General features: G+C 43.8%; 1 protein-coding gene across 1 annotated transcript; it reads left to right on the top strand.

The window, feature by feature from the left end:
* Nucleotides 1–2,559: 2,559 nt before the first annotated feature.
* Nucleotides 2,560–4,644, top strand: LOC109287268 (prolactin-releasing peptide receptor-like). Its single transcript, XM_019502203.1, has 2 exons — nucleotides 2,560–2,737; nucleotides 2,903–4,644. The coding sequence occupies exon 2, from the start codon at nucleotides 3,025–3,027 to the stop codon at nucleotides 4,057–4,059; it is 1,035 nt and encodes a 344-aa protein (XP_019357748.1). The 5' UTR covers nucleotides 2,560–2,737; nucleotides 2,903–3,024; the 3' UTR covers nucleotides 4,060–4,644.
* Nucleotides 4,645–15,451: the final 10,807 nt, after the last annotated feature.

Raw genomic sequence — 15,451 nt, 5'->3', positions numbered from 1 at the left:
CCTGATCACTGAGAAATCGGATGCCCCTGTTCTAGAACTTGGTCCTGGAACACAGCTGCATTGGAAGAGAATGAGTCTTTACTAAAAGAAACATGATAGAGACCTTTAAATTAGGGACATGGTCATTACAGGATTCAGAGAAGAATAAGATACCCCTGGGGGCAGTAAGAGGACAAGCATGGGAATTGCAGTACCTAGCTAGAAGTGAAGGGGCCTTTTAAGTTACTGCATATGACCTGAGCATTAAGATGTCCCTGAATGCAGTTCTCTTGCTATTCTGTTCAGGATATTGATTTTTCTTTCTTTTGTAACAAAGTATAATCTGTTTCTCAGCTGGAAGCCCATTGAATAGGTGTATAGATTTACTTAGCCGCTAATGTAACAACTTGGCTACATGATTGGATTAAAAATGTGGCTTCCAGGTATGTCCCTGAAATCTTTTTTGGCATGTCAGTGTTGTAGTGGTTCTTGCTTTCTGAAGGGAAAATGTACCTGTACTTATATCGCCTGTTGTGTGTTTGGGCTGGTAGGCCCTATTCCAAAATATATGGAAATGAATGGAAAGCTTGACTTCAACAGTCTTTTGATTAAGCTTCCACTTCTTCCTGGAGTAAGTGGAACATATACGTCTATGTCTAAGGGATAAAAAGGCAGTATGCTTCTACAGAGCCACACCCTGGCCAAGGAGTCAGGGATGGGCAGCAGCACTGGCATAGTGGGGTCCAGCTGCTGCTTAAAAGGTGGGTGCATCTACATGAGATATTTACTTCAGAGCTGCCTAATTAACTCCACAGAAAACATCTCAATGTCTATACGTGTGGCCCTATTAGGCCCGAGTAAATTAATAAACTGTAAATTCAAGTACTAACCTCCAGTAGAGTATTTTACTGCACAGCAATGCATGTGTAGACACTGGAGTTGGCTGGGGCACAAGGGTGCTTCATTGTGGGGGCTTCCTGCCAGCTAGCCCTGCACTAGAGCACCCTCATGTCTCAGCCAGCCCCTCTACAACATGTTGAGTCAGACTAGAGCAGCCCTGGGCTGGCAGACTGACCCCCTGGCCTCCAGTCAGTGAGGGCTGCTCCAACCTGGCTGAATGTGCTGTGGTCCTGGGTGCATGTTTAAATGCAGTGCCCAGGAACAAGAAACTCTGGCACAATACGCACCAGAGTTTATTGCTGTACATTAATAGCATGTGTAGGCGCGTCCAGTTAGTAGTAGATTATTACTCTAATGAAGCAATGGGCTGGTAAGAGGGGGGAGCAGGGAAGAAATTATGCCTCTAAGGACAGCAGTCCTCTTGATGAGCGCAACTGGATGTCAGCTTCTACACAGTTCTAAGGGCAAATGTAGTAGGAGCAGCATTGCTTTAAATTCCACTGTATTTTTGCTGTTGCAGAATCACTGAGATATGGCCAAAGGCTATTCCAGATTAACTTTTGTCCTTTTAAAAGCAGGACTTCTTCAGTTCAAATCAAACCCATGCTTGTTAGTTTAGGCCACTATTTCTGCCAGGCTAGAAGAATAGGAAACAGAGAGGGGAGGCATAGTCTCTGCACCAAAGAAAAGGTATGGGTTTACATTTTCAGAGTAGCCCAAGGGGATTTAGACACACTTTGGCCATTAATTTTGTGACAAAATCTTCAGAGTGCATAGAAAAAACTTATCCATACTCTCTGCTCGAAATAATTAAAATCCCAGCTGGAGCAAACTGGGCTTCAGTGAAGTGATACTGATGTATACCAATTGAGATCTGGTCCTAGAAGAATTCTTACCAGATAAAAGTTGAGGATAGTGAAGGTAAAACGAGGGTGGTGATTAACGCCATGCATGTTAGGTTTGTTAAAATGTACCTGATCCCAAGGGTGTGATCTGATATTATTAGGCTTCTCAGCCTCACCCAGGTAAAGCAACTTAAGTGCAGTGCTGAATTTGTAGAATGTAAACTCTTTGATATAGAAAATGTTAGTGACTCAGATCCCACTGCAGAAGAGTAGGAATGCCTGAAACCAGGCAATTAGACAATTGATAAGAGCTGGGTATAATTATCGTTTTTCACTAGATAGCTCTACGCTTTATTTAAAAAGGTTTGACATCATTGTCACCTAGTCTAAAATATGTAAGGAATGGTCACCAGGGGCTGTTGTTGTTATTCAACTCATTAAAAAAAAAAAACTTATAAAACGGTCATGCACGTTCTATAGCTAGCTGTAACTGCTTACAACTACTATTCGCCGGCCAAGTAGCTGAGGCCCTCTAGTGGTCTCAACATTTATACGACTTCAGCATTTTAGTAAAATTCCATATTCTGAAGTCAACTGGTATCAGTAGGTTCGCAGGCAGCTTTTTCGATGTTCTCATCAGGACGGCTGCAAATGGATCTTGGATCAGATGCTGTGTAGGAGCATATCAACAAATGTAAGTTGATTTATAGCCACATGGCAGCAATTACAGATGTCCTGGGGAGGAGGGAAGGGGGAGGAACTCTTCAAAGGATACTCAAAGAACTCGCAACGTAATGCCTAGGGTGGCCAATGGGGATAAAGGCTTGTACACAAATTTGTTGTGAGCAAGTAGTGAAGACTGTTTAAAAGCACTGATGTCTGCTTATCTTGTAAACACACATTCTCTCTCTCTCTCTCATACACACACGTACGTATGTTTTCTTACAGATACCCAGAAGACAGAAATCTAAGGCATCCACAGGAAAATCAGATGGCATTAAAAACCCACTACAGTAAGTACTCACTGGGTTAAATATTTTCTTAAGCTGCATGCTGTGAAAGCCTAGGTTTAATAGCAAAGAAATAAAATGTTAATGGAAATTGCTTGCATCTGATTTTTCTTGCAACCCAATTCAAGCAGCCTTGAGAAGCTCATAACCTCACCTTTGCTTTTACAGATGACTGTTTATTATCCATGTGGCAATCTCTGGAGGGTCAATAACCCACTCATTATCCAGGCTGATTGAGCGTAAGTACCTGTGCAGTTCACCCTACTGACGACAAGCTACAAGGCAGAAAAATGATGAATCTGGACAATTTAACCTCCCAAAGCTTCCTCTCAGCCATTCATAGCAATGCCAGCAATTTATTCTCTGGGCTCCAGTTTGTGCAGTCCTTCAAGCCACTCATCATTCCTTGCTACTCCCTGGTGGTGTTTGTTGGCATCATTGGAAATTATCTCCTCATCTATGTCATCTGCAAGACAAAAAAAATGCACAATGTCACCAATTTCCTGGTAGGCAATCTGGCTTTTTCAGACATGCTCATGTGTGCAACATGTGTGCCTCTAACTCTTGCCTATGCTTTTGAGCCCAGAGGGTGGATCTATGGACGCTTCATGTGCTACTTTGTGTTTCTGATGCAACCTGTCACTGTGTTTGTATCCGTCTTTACCCTGACTGTCATAGCTGTTGATCGGTACTATGCCATGGTGTATCCTCTGCGGAGGAGGATCACAATCCCAGTCTGTGTTTATATTCTGGCTGCTATTTGGCTACTGAGTTGCATGTTAGCTGCGCCAGCCTTGGTTCATACCTACCATGCAGAGTTCCCTGAACTGGACTTCTCCATCTGTGAAGAGTTTTGGTTCCACATGAAGAGGGACCGCTTAGCTTATGCCTACAGCACTCTCACCATCACATATGTGTTTCCCTTGATCATCATCTCCTTGTCCTATCTGAGAATCTCTGTCAAACTGAAAAACCGGGTGGTCCCTGGCAATGTTACCCAGGGCCAAGCTGAGCTGGACAGGGCTAGGAGAAGGAAGACCTTCCGCTTGCTGGTCTTGGTGGTGGCAGCCTTTGGAGTCTGCTGGCTGCCCCTTCACATCTTTAACGTGATAAAGGACATTGATATTAACTTGATAGACAAGCAGTATTTCAACCTCATCCAACTGCTGTGCCACTGGTTTGCGATGATGTCTGCCTGCACCAATGCTTTTCTCTATGCCTGGCTGCACGACAGCTTCAGAGGGGAACTGAAGAAGATGTTTGCTTGGCGGAAGAAGAAGATTGGACCTGCCACAAACTGTATTATGGCCAGTGTGGTGCTGTAAATGTGTGTGGCGGGGTTGATTACAATGCATTTCTCTTCCCAGAGATAAATACCTTCTACTCTTATTCATGATCAAATTTTATGTTCCTTCCTCAGGCCTCAAATGTGATAATCCAGGACCCCAAGCCTACCTCCACATGGAACTGTTGTGGCCCCAGCCCCACTGTGGAGATGGTGGCAGAGATCTCCCAAAATAACCCTCTGCTGTTGGGACAAGGCCCTGTATTGGATCCTGAGCCCTCTGTCGAGCTGTTAGAGGAGATGCCCCCTGACTTGATCTCCCTTTGTAAAACCACTGCTGTGACCTTGCCATTTACTTACAGTGGAAGCAGGTAGCAAGCCTGTGAGATCTCTGTTGAGGAGGTAGAGGTTTCATCCCTCATACAAACAGCCTTCTATTGCATGTATAAATGTGCCTTTATCTGCCCAGATCCCCTTCCTGGGGAGGAAATAAGGATTCTGGGGAAACTGGAGGAAAGCTAGGCATGCCACAGACGCCTCTGCTTCAGAAATGTAGAGGTGAGAATGGGGCCTAGATGCCTCTCAAAGCTTGGGGTTGAGTTCCATAAACCTATACAGAGCCCAATCCTTGGCACTGAAAGAGGTGCTGATGGCTAGGGACCTCAAAGAGCCCTCTCTTTTGGAGTCTGGTCTGAAGAGTGCCCATAGATTTGTCTCTTCATTGTGCCATATGCAGCAATGCCTAAGAAGAAAGGCCTTTTATTGTTCTACTAAAAGCCGGCCACAGCAGGTGTAACAGGCTGAGGAAGCACAGCTGTGCTGGAGGCAGTGGTGGCCAGGAGTCACCCATCCTAGCTGCCTGAACACCCCAGCGGTGAGCTGAGGATGAGGCTGGATGAGCTAAGCCAGAGAATGGCAGTGGCAGGATCAGAACCAGGTCTGAGCCCCAATAATGCTGTGTATTTTGCCCCCTCCCTTTGCCTCTCCCTCCAGTGACCCAGCAGCTGCTGCAGTCTGGCTAGGGATGCCCATGATTGCAGGTCCAGAGGCTCCTTCCCCTCTCTATATGAAGAGCTGTGGTACTCTGGGTCCTTCCCTCCTTGAGTGCATGAGGGAGGATTTTCATGGTCTTTCCCCTCCTTGCTTGAAGGCAAAGCAGAGGTCATGCCCTCATCCTACATGAAGTGTAGTGACAGTAGGCTGCAGCCTTCATGGACAAGGCCAACAACAGCAGTTTGAGTGGATGAGCGAGTCTCCATGTACTTACCCCATCTGTGGCACTTTTAGCCCCATTTGGCTGGGCATAGTGAGCTGCGGTGGGTAGTCCCCTGCTCACCACTGTCCTTCCCGTCCAAACAGGTGGAGTTACAGCCTTGTCTCTGCTGTATCTCATCCCTCTTTTGTAGCACACTGCCGTTTGCTAGTTTGTGCTTTCTGGGCTGAGCATAACACCATCACACAATGCTGACCTTGCTGTGCCTGGTGCTTAACCCTACCCTGGTTAAAATGGAACACAGCATGTGGCAAAATGAGATGAGAAACTGGTGGGAAGAAAACAAGATAGTAATTTCTGGGTGGTAAGACAGTAATACAAAGGATGAATGATTCCTTGTTTGCAAAGTCATCTAATAGATTTTCTAGTTTTGCCTTTGGTTGAGAGCAGACTGTAAAAGCTAATGCAAAAAGCAGGGTGAGAACTCAGCATCCAACAGTGAGACTTCCCTGGGCTTCAGCATTTCATCCAGTGCTACGAGCACTTCCGTCTGAAGTGTGGTCTTAACAGCCTTATTACCATCTGAAGATAAATGCAACCTAACTCTAATGCAAAGTAGCTGTACACATTGGAAAGAAACTTGCCCTAGCATATTCGGTGTTTGAATCCTCTTTGTTCATTTCTTGAGGGACTGATTTTGCTGTCTGATTGCTGTTAGGGATGGCTACAGCATTCCTCCCTAGTGACAGCTGAGCAGAATTTGAAACAGTTGCTTTCATTTTTCATAGCAAAGTTTATCTGTTAAGAGGTTGTGAGTGGACTGGGCTATTACTGTCGACTGTATGTGAACACTGTGTGGTAAGTAAAAGAAAGGGCTACCAAATGGATTGGAGTATTAAGTGCTCTCAGTGGGAGAGGACTGTTGAAAAAATGTTATTTCCTGTAAGAACTCTCTCTCACAGAAACTAAAGTGTAAGAGTTGCAAATAATTGTATAAGGATAGCAGTCTACACACAATTTTGCAAATCAATGTATGCTAAATGGATCTCGTTAAAAAAACCAACAAAAATCTGGAAAAATTTGTAACTCTCTCCCTATCCTCTTTTCTTTTTAAAATTGCAAAGTGTTTGACCACATTGGTTGAGAAATAACCAAGCAGAATTTCATAGGGATGGTGAGTAAAGTGTAAGTTCCTTTAAACATAAGCTTACTTATTCACAGTTGAAGGAAATATCCTTGATTTAACAGGTATTTCAGAAACTCCTCATCATTTGGGATTTTGACAGACACGTGCTGCATTATAAAGCATGAGATCCTGTATGATCATTTGAATGATGGAAACATCTGTTATGTAGATCCAAAGCTTGGGAACTACACCTAAAAGTAGTGGTTGAACTGGTCCTTATTTTCCTTAACCAGATGCCTAAACTGTTGAAAATAGTCAAGGTATTTTTTTCTCTCTCTCTCACACTCACAAAAAAGGTGAAAGGGGTGACTGCAAAGGCTTGGGTTATCCCAGCAACCAGTTCCTGTGCCTTTTGGCCTCTTCAGACCCGATTCCCATTGCAGTTGCACTGATTTAGTACGGTTTGATTCTCTATGCTGTTGTACTGTAAGTGCAAAGAGACTTTTCTTTTTAGTGCTTCAGGAATGTCTCTAAAAGAAACCACAGTGAAACAGGTAAAAAAGCATCAATCTCCAATGTTCAGTTCTGTTGCTGGCCTTTACTTACAGCTTAGTTTGCTCTGGCAGGGCAGATCTTTTGGGGGTGGAGGTGGTTGTTGAACAGTAGACTCATTGTTCTGTTAAAGCTCTAAAGCAGGGACTGGCAACAATTTGGAGTAAGGGGCTACTTTAATGGAGCTTAGCTTCAAATGCAAGCTGCTTTCAACCCAGCCCACACTCTGGAGCCAGAGCTGTGGTCATTGCTCTCCTTTAGCAGTGCTGCTGTTGCCACTGCTTCCCCCTGCTTCGGAGAACCTCTCCTCCCTGCTGTAGGAATGCAACCAAAGCTTCCTGGTGGTCTTAATTACAGAGGTAATAGTAGTACTTTACAAGACTGGGGACTTTAGGACCCTGGCACATCTGAGATGGTGGACATATTGGTGACTGGAGAATATTGTCTTCTTTCCCCACTTCTTCATTCATTTTTTTGTTTCAAGTTCCAAATTGTGGTAGTGCTGGTCTGGAGTTGTATAAGAAAAACATCTCTGAATACTCAATAGATTTAATCCAAGAAAGCTGGGTGGTAATGCTGGTGGTATGTATGTAGGGGTTGTCTCAGCCTGGGTCTCCCACACCTCAGGTGATTAGGCTATAGGCTCAGTTCCACACAACCTCTCCTGCTGGACCTCTTCTGCACTGTATAAGGAAGTAAATATTAAGTGGGAGTGAGAGCCAGGCTGAGTCTCTCGTTTGATTTTTAGGGAACTTTTCTGCCATGTAGGAAACCCAGGTTCAAGCTTCTGCTGTAAATGAACTAGGGCAAGGCTCTCACGTGAAAGACCAGGGTTCAAGTCCCTGCTTGGCATAAATCAGATCAGGAAAGTGAACCTGAATCTCCCAGGTGAGTGCCTCACCCAGTGAGCTATTAGGTATGGGTTTCTTCTATCACTTATTCTCTCCCCCAAATTTGGAAAGGTCTCAGTTTTGTTCCAGTGAGGGATGAAACTCAGTGTAAAGACCTTTCTATTTTTCATAAAATGGCTTTGTGTGACTGACTCTTGGTGGTGGGATGGAAAGAGATCTAAGAAAGAGCCCATTTCACATTTAAGAAATGTTTCGTTTTTCATGGTTACTCTGATGCCTTTGTACTTCACTCCTGCCCCATCAGCATTGGTCCTTTCTAATGAATAAGGAGTATGAGAACCTGGTGCTGTTTAACACTGAAAAATGCAAGGTTCTGCACCTTGGGAGGAAAAACCTGCAGCATCCTTATAGACTCGGCAGTGCTACGCTGGCTAGCACTATGGGAAAGACTCGGGGGTCATCATTGACTACAAGATGGACATGAGCCTGCAATGCGATGCTGCAGCTAGTAAAGCGACCAAAAAGTTGGCTTGCATCCCTAGATGCTTCTCAAGCAAATCCCGGGACGTCATTCTCCCCTTGTACTCAGCCTTGGTGAGGCCACAGCTGGAGTACTGCATCCAGTTTTGGGCTCCACAATTCAAAAAGGATGTGGAGAAGCTTGAGAGAGTCCAGAGAAGAGCCACGCGCATGATCAGAGGGCAGGAAAACAGACCTTAAGATGACAGGCTGAGAGCCATGGGGCTCTTTAGTTTGGAAAAGCGCAGGCTCAGGGATGATCTGATGGCCACCTACAAGTTTATCAGGGGTGACCACCAGGATCTGGCGGAACGTTTGTTCACCAGAGCACCCCAAGGGATGACGAGGTTGAATGGTCATAAACTACTGCGAGACCGTTTCAGGCTGGACATAAGGAAGAATTTCTTTACTGTCCAAGCTCCCAAGGTCAGAAACAGCCTGCCATCGGAGGTGGTTCAAGCACCTACATGGAACACCTTCAAAAGCAAATTGGATGCTTATCTTGCTGGGATCCTATGACCCCAGCTGACTTCCTGCCCTTTGGGCGGGGGGCTGGACTCAATGATCTTCTGCGGTCCCTTCCAGCCCAAATGTTTATGAAATCTAGTGATAAAGCTGAACTTGATTTGGCTTCATGCATCCATGGCTAGGGGGATGGAGAATTGAATTACCCCCATTAATGGATGCTTTCTATTCACATAGTACACTCAGACTTGCCATTTCTATGACTTGGCTTTCCTTTCTTGAAAACACTTTTCTCAACTCAGTTATGTACCAGAAGTATTCTTTTTGCCTTTTTATGGCTGAATCTCTCTCTTCACTGAGTTTCCACAGGAGCATTAGGCCTTCAGGCTGCTATTCGTATAATGAAAGTATAGTGCTTCATTCCTGGAACTGGCATGATATAAATAGAGAGCATAGTGTGAATTGTAAAGTATGTGGGATCTGAGGAGGAGTAATGTAAGAACATAATGAAATAGCATCCAGAAGAGCTCTCATGGACATGCAACTGAATGAATGAAACTCATACCCCTGAATATAGGGTCCTGGAGATAGAAATACTGATAAAATCATACAAATGTAAGGCTGGTAGGGACCTGAAGAGATCACAGAGTCCCATCCCTCCTCCCCCCTTCAATGCCCCCGTCCCCAGGCACGATAAGCCTACCTAGACTGCCTCCAACAGTCATTCCTTGAAATCTTTTAATGAAGGAAATTTTATAACCTCCGTATGGTGTTTAACTACCCTCATAGTTAGGCTAACAGAGACTATCCTTTGAATGATAGAGGACCAGTGTAAAAAGTAAAGGAGGAAGCCCCATCCCCTTTCCATCACTCCTGCATAGGAGACAATCAAAATTCGCAATTAGTTCTGCCCAAACTCAAATAGGGTATTAATGTTCTTGTCAGCAGTGATGGAGTACACTGGTGATATACTCAGGTGCATCATCAGTAAATGTGTTTCCAGCAAGTATCCATGAAATCCTCAAGGCTTATCTTTGCATCAGGATTGGAAAAATACTGCAAAAGCTAACTCCACTAAAGTGCAAGGAAATGCTCCTACTGCTTTCAGCAAGCCTTGGATCAAGCACTTATTGTAGTCTTCTCCCACTGGGGAAGCCCCAAAATAGCCATTGATGCTTTTGAATATTAGCCTCCAATATTTATCATAATTCTAAATGTTTCCGTAGAAAAAAGGAGAGCTTGGTATTTTTGGAGAAAAATGGACAGACGGACATGTGTTCCAGCCAACAGAAGATTGTGGAGTTTTCTGCTGAAATTCAGTGCCAAGCTGCCCTATGTAGAGAGACTGAATGTTGCTTCAGGGGAACTCACCTGTCTTTGTTACTTCCACATGGCCTAAACAGAAGTGATGGTATTAGTCAGTGTATATATGGCAACCTCATGCTTCCTTGATGGGCCCATTAGAAGTGTCACAGGAAAAAGTCACTATAAAGAAATAAACTGAATTTAGAGTGACACCAAGGGGAATTTATTCAATCCTTAGAGTGCCACTGACATGAATAATATCCCCATTTAGCTGCTGCCTAATCCCGCAGTTGCCTAAAGCCTCTAGACTACCTGTGCTTTCATTGGCATAGTCTCCCTGGGTGCTAGTAGACTGGGGGAGGGGGGGAAATGTGCTTTACTGGAAGCAGCAATGAATTCCTTTGACCCAGCTCTGCAGCATCTGTATAGATTGGGTGCTTCAGTGGCGCTTTTTGGCACTTTTATCTAAAGCTACAATGCCTGTAGGCTCCCTTGTAGGCACACGCAGAACTACCTAAGTATTGGCAGCACCAAGCAGCAAAATGTTCTTTTCACACCTCACTCTCTACCGTCTCACCTGGGGGGCCCAGTTTGCCAAGCCCTCCGAGTGTGCTTTTTCCCCATATAAAATAGAGGAAGGAGAAGGAAAAAGTGGTGAGGGTGTTGTCCGTGCTCATCTCTGTTCAGCGTTTCCTACTGCCTAGCTGAGGTGCCTCTCTGCTTAGCATGCCAGCTTCCCATTTTCAACTCTTCCTATGCAATGTAGAAGGGAGCTGAGGCACTGACTCGGTGTTTTGAATTCTACTACGTGTCGGTGCCCAAAAGTGAGCTGTTGTGATGTGCAGCTAGGGTGGCCATTACAGAAGACAGTTTGGTTTTCTGTTACTCTGTCCTGTATTGATATGAAACCCAACACCTTTAGGTCCTCTATTTTTCTCTTCAAGAAATTTAGGCACAATTAAGATAACAAGATTTACCAGCATTGCGCATCCCCCATGTATTTTTTACAGTATGAGAAACAATGCATTAGGTTATGCATTTAGCCCAGAACATGGGAATATTAAATTCTGCACCCATATACGATCATAGGAAAATAGGGCTGAAAGGGACTTCCAAGGTCACCTAGTTGAGATTTCAAGATTTATGAGGCAAGAGAAAAAATAGAGGACATAAAGGCATTGGGTTTCGTATCAACAGAGGACAACCGGACTCTCCTCTGTGATGGCCACCCTATCTGCAGCACTGCAACACCTCAGTTTCCCCCCTCCACTTCATGAATCTAACCACAAGCATCTCTGCCTAAATGCAATTACTGTTTTCACTGATATTCACAGTAATAAACAATAATAAGATTTAGGGACACTCTGGTGCACTTCTTTAATCCAGTTACGCAAATAGCTGAATTAAAATCCGTCATGTGAGACATGTTTGCTAATCTCAATCCATCTCCAGGGACCCTCCATGGCTCTCTAAGGGATGAAGTCGCATCAGCACCGTATTTTTTTCAGCATCATTTTTAATTACAATTTAAGATATCATTATATTCTTTGATTTTATAAAGTGGCAGTTACCCTATTCCCTTTCCTAGTCATGTTTTTTCTGTCCCTTAGGGTTTGTTTACTTTCAAATCTTAGGACTGTGGAAGAGCAGGAATTTGCCTGGCCATAGTGATATGTCTTCATAAAGTGACACAGCCCAGAATGCCATGTTTTCACTGCTTGGCTCTGGTTGCACTCCGGTCTGTTCAAGGTATTTATGTGCTGGGACACCTGAGTGTTTTGCAGCAGAGACTCCAGCTAGAATTCCTGCTGTTCACTGAAGCTTTGCATATAAAATGCAGCTGAGTAAATAGATGGGAATAACACCTTGCTCCTTTACAAAGTCAATAGTTGTTTGCAAGCCTTCTCCCAACACTCAAAGTGCTTTTGGCCTGCAGCCCAAGCATTGCCCATCTTTGGGTTTGCACACGGGGGCCTGAACGTTTGTGCCATCTTGCAGACTTCAACTTGTTTTAAACAATCCAGTTTTGAGAGCAATATGCTGGTAGAGGCTGGAGCTGTCAGACCTGGAAGCGGCTGGATCAGGAACAGACCCTGAACTTATCCAAAGTTTCCTGATAGGAGCAGGGGCTACAGAAAATCATATTTCAGGATGTAGTCACATGTTCACTTGCAATAGTTGCAAGTCATTGGAATGCTGTGACCTATTAAAGTTAGTATGTATTACAGGTAGTATGTCAAAACAATCCTTGCTTGAGGGGGAGCAACTTTGCAATGCCACTTAAGCTGTACTAAAGTACTTGAAAGCACATTTGCGTACATTTTAACAGCACTTACTAAGTGTAAAGTTGAAGGTGTGAAACCACCCCCAGTTTGAACCCAACCATAGTGTTGAAGTCAGTGACAAGATTTCATTCACATCAGATCTCTAGCCTTCAAAGGGTTTCATAAATTACAAAACTAAACAGAAAAAAATGTGTGTAAAGACTCTATTCAGTTAAGGAGGCTTAAAGCTCTGATATTTCACAGTTTGATTAGTGTGATCCATTTTGCATGAGTTCCCATGCAATTTGAATGAAGAGTCACAGGGCAGAGATTCCAGAAATACATGTGTATTTCCAGTGTTTATAGATCACAAGATTTCATTAATGGCGTGAGAAAGGTCCAAACACTTTCCATTGCCATAAACAAGTATCTGACTATAAAATGGGATGATAAGTAAAATGTGAAATTTCTGATTAATCCATCATGGAATTCTCCAATATACTTAAATCATATAAAATAGAGGACATATACCATCGTAAGCAGGAAACTTTGCATCTTAGGCAAAGATGACCCAATTCTTCTGCAAATTCTAGTTCATTCTGCAGTATTTGATGCCATGAAATATTTACCAGGAATTTGCTTTTGCTTCTCCTAAATCTGGGTAGCATCTACCTCCTACAGCACATACTTCATTTATTTCAGCTTTTCAATTCCCGCTTGTGTTTTCATTAGCTTTCCACGTACCCTGGGTTCTGTTAAACTTAACTCACCTAACTAGGTCTCAGGACAAACTTTGTGGAGGTATTAGTTAGCATTTATTTATTTTATTTTTTTTGGTTTGGATGCTAGAGAGGGAAGGAGCAATGTAGGACCATATATGTCTGGCATCCAAAGTGAAGGTCCCCCTTGGCTTTAATTACACTGAGTTTTATTTTGTCTCTTCAGTAAGCTCACAATACCAACACACTTCTCCTGCTCACTCTTCTTCCCTCTTCCTTTGCAACACAGGAGAACTCCTGACAGGGCCAGATGGTTCTCATTGCGGTCTGCAAGAGCTTTGCCATTGATTTAGCTGTTGATAATACTAGTTCCAGGGCTTCAGTAATAGAAATGCTGTTGTAAGCCAGGGTGATGGGGCTACTTGCCACTGCTTGTCTAAACCTAAAACTGGTTTAGAAGGTGTTTAAATGACAATTCCACAAAAAGCAGTTGACAGAGTAGCCACAAAGTAGGCCCAAATCTCTTATTCCTATCCTCCTTTTGGCCTCTGGAAACTGGTCGTGTTAGCAATGACTTGTGATGCCATCCCAGCCAGTGAATGCTACCAGAACCCTCCTTTGTGGTAGGTTATAGAGGGCCAGGACTCATTCAAGCTAAAGAAAAATAAATACAAATGAAATAAGATTTGTGACAGCAACATTAGGGTGGCACAATTAGGATAATACGTTTTACCTGCCTTGCACATCCTCCATGTATTTTTTTTACAGTATGAGAAACAATGCATTAGGCTATGCATTTAGCCCAGAACATGGGAATATTAAATTCTGCACCTAGGAAAATAGGGCTGGAAGGGACTTCCAAGGTCACTTAGTTCAGCCCCCTTCACAGTGCTAGGCCATCTCTGACAACTGTCATAGCCAAGTGTCTGTCAAACCTGCTTCTGAATATTTCCAGGGATGGAGAATCCACATCTTCTCTATGTAGCCTGTTCTAGAGCTGGACCACTCTCAACATCAGAAAGTTCTGCTTAATCTCCAACCTACATTTCCCTTGATGAAGCTTGAGGTAATTGATTCTAGTCCTGTCCCCAGTGGCCATAGAGAAAAGCCCATCTCCATCCTCTGTAATTGCCCTGCAGGGATTTGAAGATTATCATCAAATCCCCCTGTCACTCTTCTCTTTTCCAGACTAAATAACCCTAATTCTTTCAGTCTTGCCTTAGAAATCTTGAAACCCAGGCCCCTAATCATTTTTGTTGTTCTGTGCTGGAGTCTGTCCAGACATCCAAATCCTTCTCAAAATGTGAGGCCCACAGCTGGACCCAGTACTCCCAGCGAAGCTTCACCAGTGCTGAACAGAGGGGAAGAATCACTTCTTTTTATCTTCATGTGACATTCCTGTTAATATAACCCAGTATGCTCTGGACATTTTTGTAGCAAAAACATGCTGTAGGCTCACGTCCACCTTATGTCCACTGTAACCACGCCAAAGGCCCTTCTCTGCCACACTGCTGCATAGCCAATCATTCCCCAGCCTAGATTTGTGTATGCAGTTATTTCAACTCAAGTTCAGGACTTTGCACTTGTCCGTGCTGAATTTAATCCGGTCGATTGCAAGCTATTTTTCCAGTCTATTCACTTATGCCATAACACCCACACAGAAATGAGTAAGCAATACCTTGAACGCTTTAGGGAATAGATGAGAACCAGCAGTGAAGGAAGAAACCTGAATCTGTCTAGAAAAAAAGTTTCTCTTTAGATAATAACGGGATATTGTGATGATCACAGCAATATAAAATATCTGTGCTGTTAACAGCCTTTCATACCTTTGTGAGACACTGTTCCTTGGTGCTTTTTGAATGAAAAACCAATTCCTCTTACAAAAAGAATTTCCTACTGCTCTCCTCAAAGGTAGAGGAAGGACAGGCACAACACTGTAGTGCTAAAGAACATCGATTCCCATAGTAGTTGGCTGTCCAATTCTGCCATGACCAATTTTGCAGTCAGCAACAAGCCCAGAGCTGGGTGGGTGCCAAGACTGAGAACAGGGAAGACATCCTGTCACTTACAGACCATCCGACAGCTCTAAGGAAGTTACTTAGTGGTGATTTGCAATGTGCCCCGAAGTCAGGGGAAAAAAAAAAAAATGGAAGAAGCCACCCAAAGGTAGATTCTGTGATGTGTCCAGTGCCCTAAAAGCCCATCCCCTCCTTCAGCTTGGCTACTCTCAGCCAGGTCTGTGAACACCTATACACTTGTGCTTTTCAGGACAACGGAGCTGTTAAGCATGTCTACCCAGCAGGGGTAGCAGTGGATATAGTCTTTCTGGACTTTCAGAAGGCCTTCAACACTGTCCCTCACCCTATTCTCATTAAAAAACTAGGGGACTGTGGTATCGACACCTACACAGTCAAATGG

The sequence above is a fragment of the Gavialis gangeticus genome, unplaced genomic scaffold (assembly GCF_001723915.1).
Source record: "Gavialis gangeticus isolate Ggan-Ray unplaced genomic scaffold, GavGan_comp1, whole genome shotgun sequence".
NCBI lineage: Eukaryota > Metazoa > Chordata > Crocodylia > Gavialidae > Gavialis > Gavialis gangeticus.
This window is presented reverse-complemented; position numbering and strand designations above follow the sequence as displayed.

What these genes read in the sequence shown, in the direction of transcription:
- LOC109287268 (XM_019502203.1), top strand. Translation starts at nt 3,025, where the DNA reads ATGATGAATCTGGACAATTTAACCTCCCAAAGCTTCCTCTCAGCCATT.